General features: G+C 41.5%; 1 protein-coding gene across 1 annotated transcript in view; it reads left to right on the forward strand.

Annotated features, from left to right (window-relative positions):
* The window catches only part of ITGA8 (integrin subunit alpha 8), a 182,598-nt gene extending 175,382 nt beyond the window's left edge, over positions 1 to 7,216 (forward strand). The window contains exons 29-30 of the mRNA XM_024116380.2: positions 2,693 to 2,815; positions 4,519 to 7,216. Of these exons, the coding sequence (XP_023972148.1) occupies positions 2,693 to 2,815; positions 4,519 to 4,605 (210 nt within the window). The 3' untranslated portion in view covers positions 4,606 to 7,216. The remainder of the gene's footprint in view (positions 1 to 2,692; positions 2,816 to 4,518) is intronic.
* The last annotated feature ends 1,742 nt before the right edge of the window (positions 7,217 to 8,958 follow it).

An 8,958-nucleotide genomic window follows, 5' to 3' on the forward strand; every position in this document is an offset into this window, starting at 1 on the left:
CCAGCAATCCCACTACTGGGCATATACCCTGAGAAAACCATAATTCAAAAAGACACATGCACCCCAATGTTCACTGCAGCACTATTTACAATAGCCAGGTCATGGAAGCAACCTAAATGCCCATCAACAGACAAATGGATAAAGAAGATGTGGTATATATATACAATAGGATATTACTCAGCTGTAAAAAGGAACAAAACTGGGTCATTTGTAGAGACATGGATGGACCTAGAGACTGTCATACAGAGTGAAGTAAGTCAGAAAGAGAAAAACAAATACCGTATGCTAACACATATATATGGAACCTTAAAAAAAAGTAAAAAATGGTTCTGAAGAACCTAGGGGCAGGACAGGAATAAAGATGCAGACACAGAGAATGGACTTGAGGACACGGGGAGGGGAAGGGTAAGCGAGACACAAGAGGGAGGAGATATGGGGATGTATGTATACATAGAGCTGATTCACTTTGCCATACAACGGAAATTAACACGACATTGTAACGCAATTATACTCCAGTAAAGATGTTAAAAAAAAACACAACTGTATCGGTGTGCCTCCAGTAATATTAGGGTCATTTTAAGTTATCATTTCATGCCCTTTCTCTGAGCACTTTAAGATAACAGGACTGAGCACTGATTTCATACATTATCAGATGTAATTCACCAAGGAAAAGGGATATAAAGAGAAATGGTCTGGTCCCCAACTGGCTTGTGGAGCCATATCCATGCAGAGGATTACTTCAGAGTAAACTACCTAGGCTGCAGATTCCAGGTGGCATGGAGATGTCTGAGTCCTTGCAATGCATTTCTTCAAAATTGGTACCATGTGTCCCATCCTCAAACCGTGTCAAGTAGGATGAGTGTGATCCCACTGTGGTCATGGAACGTTGCTATCATGGAACTTCCTATCGATGCTCTGGATGAATAGGGGCAACACCGGCCAGGAACGCTAACAGGCAAAGGAGGAAGGTACAGAGGTGAGTAGGCTACGCCAGCCTTTCTCTCCTTGAGAGCATCTGTCGAGTCCCCGGCATTCCTCACCACGTGGCATCTCTAGCAGTTTCACCACCATCAGCGTCGTTGCTCAGCCTGGACGTAAAGGATTCTTGGGGCTGGAGAATCAAGTGAATTAAGTCATCAGTACGTGTTTGGCACAAGGGACGTGGACCAGGATGAAGGAGGAATAAAACGCTTGACAGGCTAAGAAGAGCACAGACAGAATGGTCAAATCTAGTTAAGAAGGTGGAAGGAAAGGTGAGCAGGGGTCTTCCCTCGTGGTCCCGTGGGGGAGACGCCGCGCTCCCAGTGCAGGGGGCCCGGGTGCGATCCCTGGGCGGGGAACTGGATCCCGCATGCCGCAACGAAGACCCGGCACAGCCAAAATAAATAAATAAATAATAAAACAAACAAATAAATATTAAAAAAAAAAAAAAGACGTGAGCAGAGACAGGCCCCAGCGCTAGGGCACAGGCTGTGACAACAGCCATGTTTCCAGCCAGGGGAAGCACCAGAACCACCAGCCCTCCCCGAGTTCACCCTCACCTCCTGGTGGGTTAGGGAAGAGGGGCCTAGCGTTTCTGCGTGTGGCTCAGGACGAGACTCGGGATCCTTCCAACCAGCACAGTTAACACGAGGAGCGCATGAACCTGTTCAACTGAGGCGATGCTCACGTCTCTCTACAACCAGATAGGCCTGCTTTGGTGAATAACATTTTAGATCCAAGAATGTCTTTCCTTCTCTTCTCTCTGACAGCAGGTGTGCGCGGCAGGGCTGGGTCTCTCCTTGGTTTGTTTGGGGGTCTCCAGGGGTAGAGGTCCCCAGCACATGGGCTATAGGAGAGCTGCTTCTTCCCACGTGGGGAGGCAGGGGTGGGCCGCACGCATGGAGCGTGCAGTCCTGCTGGGAAGGTCTCATTTTTCCTCTAAGTTCCCTGGCAACAGTGGGGAATTCAGTGAGGCCCAATAGCAACTGAAAATTGGATTTAAGACCGAAGGCAGCGCCAATACATCGGGACAATTAGCGTTCATGTCGCTGACTACAGTTACTTTCATAAAATAAGTGCATCATGGCCTTACATGACTGTGCTTACTAGAGCAATGATGGGCTCTTTCTGGATAGAGCACAGAGCCTAGGGCTAAAGAGGCAGTGACACTAATTAGATCCGTGGATCACTTAGCCCCCTGGGACTCAATTTTCTCATCTGTAAAATGGGGAATTAGGTGATGTCTATCCTCCTTGCACTCCAGCGGTCCATGGTTGTTTGCAAGCTCACCTCTCAGTGAGGTGAGCCCAGTTCTGTGCAGAAACGTGTGGGCAGACTTGGCTTTTGGTAGGGTCTACTTTTAGCCATTTTTTGCCGTAAAAGGTCCGACCCAATTTAAGGTAACTCCTTTCCACCTTGTTGGTTCCTGGTCCACCTCAATTTTATTCTAGGGTTTCTGGGTTAGTATAAGCCAAACACCCACCAAGTGTCTGTAATTGGACTTGCACCTAACCTGGGAGGCCTGAGAATGTGCCAATTTTTAAGATGCCATGTTCGAGTGCTGTAAACCATCAAATCTCCCCTGGGGTGATTTCAGTTATTGCATGGATCCTTTCAGAAGTACTCCCCCCAGTATTATATTGGTAATTACTGCTCTATTTCACCCAATAGTTTTCAAGTTAGAGCTCATTTCTTTTATGTTCCATTCCAGATTAAAACATCGGTTATTTGGGCAACCCCAAATGTTTCCTTCTCGATCCCGTTGTGGGTAATAATACTAGCAATACTTCTTGGATTATTGGTTCTGGCCATTTTAACCTTGGCTTTATGGAAGGTAAGTTTATTTGCTTTCTTTTCCTTTTTCAGTAGAGAGGCCACTGAGAGGATTTAGAAGGATATACCTAGGATTTTAAAAGACAAGGCTAGAGGCATGATTTGGGGATTTCCAACATAGGGACATGAAGGGAAAATGGTCTTGTTTGCTTTGGCAAACTTAGTATGCTTGTGGAACTGACATTTAAGAAGATTGAGGGTGTTTACTGCCGCTTTTATCTTGTAATTTCTTGTAAATAAATGTAAAGAGAGTTGGACTTTATTAACTAAGACCTGTGATCTTCTTTCCAGTATGCTTGGAGTGATCATGTTATGATGAAGACTTCTTTTTCTTATTTAATTAATCGAGATCTTAAGCTTTTTGTTGACACAATCCTATCAGCAATACTTTGAGAGTTTTCTTTATAAGCACTACACGGATGCAGTTAATATAGTAATTAATTGTTACATGGGCTTTCAATGACACCACATAGATCATGCATGTTCTAATATTCTCAGACTTGCTTTTTGATCTTGCCGACTAGTCCATCTCCATTAAGAAGCCTTAACTTACTCTTTCATGCGTTTTGCTGAAGTTTCTGCTAAAAGTCTACAATGTGAATTAATTTCTGGTCCCCAAACCACAGTACTGCTAAGTTTCACAGAGCTTTCCATTCCAAAATAGAAACAGTGTCACAATGACATGACTGTGAAAGTAATTAATCCAGTCACATCTTAATCACTATTGTTGTCATTCTCCAAAACCATAGTGTATTTTTATTTTGAAACAACATGAGGCATGCTTAATAAACTGAGAAAACCTTGCCTTTTGAGTTAAACAATGGCTTTCCTGATCATTATCAGCTGTTTTGTGCCATCCTGAGCCCACAAAGGTCTATTGCACAGTCTGCCGTTACAAATAGACTTTCATGTTAGTCTGTTATTTATAGAAACTTTATGTCCATAAATGATGCAACGATACATAGCAATTGATAGAATATTGCACTAGTCCTACAAAGGAAAGATGACTCAAGGATTATAAGTCAAACCCAACAAATTGGGCTTCCAACCTAAGAAACAATAAAAATTAAGGTTCTAGGTTTCTAGGAAAAGTTATATTCTCGTAGACCAAGTACTCCTTTGAAATTCAGGAGAATGAAAATTCTATAATCACCTCTTCCCCGAGTTGCTTGATCTGCGGAGCCACGAAGATGTGCTGGGATTGAAATAAAGGACCCATCTAATCTTCCTCCATATACTGTATGTTCCACCAAGTGCAGAGAGATAGACAAGCATCTCCTCACTTCTTCCTTCAGTCCATCCCAAGGTGGCCCACGGTCCATTTCAGGAATCTGCCATCCCTGGCTGGCAGTTCACATTGCTGCTGGCTCCAGAAAACATGTCGAAAGCAGAGAGGGACTCCTTGGGCCAGGTTGCTGTAACCCCAGAAAAATATACGAGGTCCATAAGCGGTTTATATAGAATGAACATTCTCCCACCACCATGGACATGGCAGGAAGGACACAAATGCTCTGCGTAGGCAATGAATTCCTCTCTGCAGGTAAAGAACACACTGCTTTCACCTCCTAATTTGGAGAACTGGGCAGATTATATTCTCAGAGCACCAAATTCCTTAGACAACAAATAAAGGGAAAACTCTTAGAATGAGGGCTTTCACAAATTCTCAGGATGACCTGACTTGCTAGCCCGTTTCTCTCTTTGTAGTGCGGATTCTTTGACCGAGCAAGACCCCCCCAGGATGATATGAATGACAGGGAACAGCTGACCAATGAGAAAACCCCTGAGGCGTGAAAAGGAAAACCAAAGACCAAACAAACTCCGACACTGGTCCAGTTCAAAGAAAAGAAGGATCAGGAGGGTTCAGCCAAGGTTTTCCTCTACCTGCCCGTGTCCTAAGAAATGGAAAGGCCATGGTATCACCTTGTCTACACTGTGCTTTGGAAAAGTTGCCTCGGACCCCAGTGACCCTTTTGGGGAAGGAAGCATCCTCGACGCTGCAGAAACCATGGACAATCGTGGAAGATGTCTTTGGCCTGAGTCCTTCTGTATTTGGCAGACACTTTGAAATGGGTATGGGAACGTGAGGTTGCTTTCCAGATAAATCCAACTGAAGTCTCAAAGATGCAATGTCTGAATTAGGATAGACTTTAGAAGGTGAACTAGGACCAAACCTTCCGACACTACTGTATCCAACGGAATATTTGACACCTCCCTCTGGAAAAGAAACATTTCTAATGACGTTACTGCTCAGGGAGACCAGCCTATGCTGTTGGGACTGTGAAAGTACTTTGGAAATGGCAAAGATCATCTTTGTAAGTGAGGATAACGATTTATTTATTTATTTTCCATGGCTCTAGGCTGATACTCTAGAGGATTTGGAAATTAAGATTTGGTTCGCTGGTTTTCAAAATCACTCACTAGATTTCCTTCTGAGATATCCAGTTTGTGCAGAATATATCATTTAACAGAACTTAGTCAGGATTTAGACAGCGTTAAAGAAAAGCAAATTGGTAGTCGAAGGCCGTTTCACTTAACACCTTGCTGCCTTCTACCTGAAATTACTTTTATTCACACTTTCCAGGGACTCACATCTGCTTAATTTAGCTTTGCAAAAAGTTGCATTTGTATTTCCTTTTACAAAAAAAAAAAAAAAAATCATCTTTCCGTTGACTTAATTAGCAATATACAAATTTCCAGGGACTCTTGACCCTAGGTGGTGCTTAAAAGTAATGGTAAAATTTCTAGAGTCCATTAATAAAAAAGCAATTTAATAATTTGGGTAAACATATTATTTTTAATATCTACAAGAGGCAATGCCAACATTTAGCTTGGTATTAAACACCTATTTTTTTCTACTATATCTCAAACTTATATTCACCGAAAAGACATGTTAAACATAAATAGGAGGAAACATAAAGTTAGGCAGATGTGAGATGAACCTAGAAAACATGTTCCTAGGGATTTTATTTAGAATTGCCTATTCCCACTTTACTATTCATTTTTACTGCTAATCTTTATAGTACATGACTTTGGAAAATAATTTTTACTTAAGCTATTTTCCCATTGTCTTTAATTTAACCATCACAGAAACTTTATGTTTAAAACTCTTGTAAATAATCTATAATCATGTGTAACAGTATCATTTTTCAAGTAAAATTGACCAGCCAAATTTATATAGTCTGCCCAAGTTTGTATCCTTTTTATGATAATGAAAAACTATTATGAAGAGATGCTGAACAAATTTTATATTTATGTGCAATATTTTATAGACCTATGTATCAAAAGCATGTTTACACTGGCATTAGTTATTTTTAAAATTAATATCCTGAATATTAAGTATGATAGAACCAGCAGACCCAAATCCTTAAGTTTATGAAGCAGTTGGAAAATTCATATCCCTATTTCAACAATCACACTTGATTTGAAAGATGAGCCAGACTCACAGACACTAAATTTTCGGTCATGCCTTAACCTGGAGAGGAGCCATTTGGTTACAGCTGCACTTCTTTGGAAACCAAACGAAAGGCACATGAATGAATACACTGAACAGTTCATATTCTGCCTGTCTGTGAGTTAAATTCTGTCATGGTAGTGGTTTCAAGCTGTCAGGAACTGAAGTCTGGCTCCCAGTGTGTGTGTGGCTCACTGGGTGAGAACTGCACATGTTTCAAAGAGTTGGAGGGTCCCACACCAGCCTCAGGGGGTCTTAGGTGTTAGTTGTCTGCGTAGAATTGGTCGTACAGGGAGGTGGCCGTTTCTGTATGACTGGAGGGATGTCTCTCCAATCATATCACAGAGATGGTCTCTCTTCCCCCCAATAAAGCCCCAACTCTTCTCATCATGCCTGACCTCCGGCCAAGAGAGAACAGCCCCTCAAGGTCTTTGGTCATAAAAGATCCCTGAGAAAACACACCTATTGCCTTTTAAGCTAACCTTTGCGAAGGAACCCTTAGGTCTGGGACCCTATGAGCCAGGGCGTACAGACCCCTGGAGGAGGCTCGAGGTGCCAGGGGCAAGCTAGAAGGACAGGCGCTGCCACCTGCAGACAGTTCACAGACGGCCATCAACGCACACTGAGGTCAGGTACGTTCTTGAGCTTCCCCCCACATGGAGAATATTCTAACAGTGCACTGAGTGAATCTGCTTCTCATCATGTAAAGCCAATCACTTTCGTCATTCATAATGTGCCGTGCTTCTCTTAGAATCTATCTATATTTTAGATATGCCTTTTGAAATGCAGCTAGCTTTTAAGAATGGGAAAAAAAAATGGGCAAATCAAGTTTTATAAACTTGGAGATTTTTATACACTAAGTAAACAACATGGACCAGTCGCCACTGAAGCCCCACTCTTTGAACTCAACTCTTGCTTTATTTAAATACACGTGTAGATATCCGTGAAGATTTTCATGTACCTATTTACCTTGTCACTAATAAAATTAAAAATTAAAGATATGATGACATATTTGTGGTTTGTTTTGCAAGCAACATAAAGCTTTCCCACAGTGGCAGACATCAAAGGTTTCTGTCTTTACGCCTTCATTTTTTTAAAATTAATTAATTAATTTATTTATTTATTTATTTTTGGCTGCATTGGGTCTTCGTTGCTGTGTGGGCTTCTCTCTAGTTGAGGCGAGCAGGGGCTACTCCCCGTTGTGGTGCGTGGGCTTCTCATGGAGGTGGCCTCTTCTGTGGCAGAGCACAGGCTCCAGGGGCACAGGCTTCAGTAGTTGTGGCACATGGGCTCAGTAGTTGTGGCATGCAGGCTCAGAAGTTGTGGCTCGTGGGCTCTAGAGTGCAGGCTCAGTAGTTGTGGTGCACGGGCTCAGTAGGTGCTCCGCGGCATGTGGGATCTTCCCGGACCAGAGCTCAAATCCGTGTCCCCTGCATTGTCAGGTGGACTCCTAACAACTGTGCCACCAGGGAAGTCCCACGCCTTGATACTTTACTACAAAAACATTTTATATTGGAAGAGATTGAAAAGAGCAAGAACACGACACTTCTTTGGGATGATGAACATGTTCTAAACTTAGACTGTGGTGATGTTTGCATGAATAAACTAAGAAGGACTGGATTGTATGCTTTAAATCGGTGAATTTTATGGTATGTGAATTAAATCGCAATACATATGTTTAAAAAGGTGTGAGTCATTTCTAATACCTACACTTTCATACAACTGACTTCTTTTCTCTACATTGCTGTCAAGTTTTGTCCATATAAAAATCTTTGCTTTTTAATGAAGCCTTCTTCGAGTCTTCGGCCAACTTAAAGGCTCCTCCTGTTCTCCAGTGGCATTTTGTGAAAGACTACACTTTTCCGTTTGTTCTCATGACTGTTTTCCAGCTGGGCCGACCCTCTGTGTGAGCAGGAATATCTTTCACCTTTGTGTTTCCTACACCTATAGCAGCAACATCTGTTATACAGTCAGTGCTCAAAAGCCGTTCTAAAGTGAATGAATGAATATACATATGTGCACAGCAATAATTATGGTAAATATGTACTTCTGTAATCTGCTCCCATTATAAAGCTTGGAGATACACACATTTTTTATCCTATTTATAGTGTTCACACAGTGTTGTTATAATAGTTACCCAATGTTTGATCCAATCAGCAGATCATCGTTTGTTTAACCAACCCTCTTATTGGAAACATTTGTTCACAGATTCATATATTAAGAATAGCATGAAACTGAATATTTTCACACATGAGGCTTCTTTTTGGTTATTTTGGTTATTTCAATGAGTGAACTTCAAAAGAGTGAGGTGGTTTAGTTAAAATATATGAAGATTTTTGTAGTTCTTGATCATATATGTTTCTTAAGAGGACTAGATCAATTTGCATTAACCTAAAATTCCATTTCCTTCATAATTCTGTCAGCATTTTAAAATATTTTGGTAATTGTTTTCAAATATTACTTAATTTGTATTTCACTGGAATTTGGTACATTTAATGTACACATTCGAGTTCTAATATTTATCAACCATTCAATATAGACCAATTTATTGCTCATAAAGGTATTTAAATAGTTGCCACTTCTCTGGTATTCATGAATTCCAGTGAAAAGAACCCAGTGCCTGGATGCTTTTCTTTTTTTTTTTTTTTTTTTTTTTTTGCGGTACGCGGGCCTCTCACTGCTGTGGCCTCTCC

Source organism: Physeter macrocephalus, chromosome 11 (assembly GCF_002837175.3).
Source record: "Physeter macrocephalus isolate SW-GA chromosome 11, ASM283717v5, whole genome shotgun sequence".
In the NCBI taxonomy this organism is placed as follows: Eukaryota; Metazoa; Chordata; class Mammalia; order Artiodactyla; family Physeteridae; genus Physeter; species Physeter macrocephalus.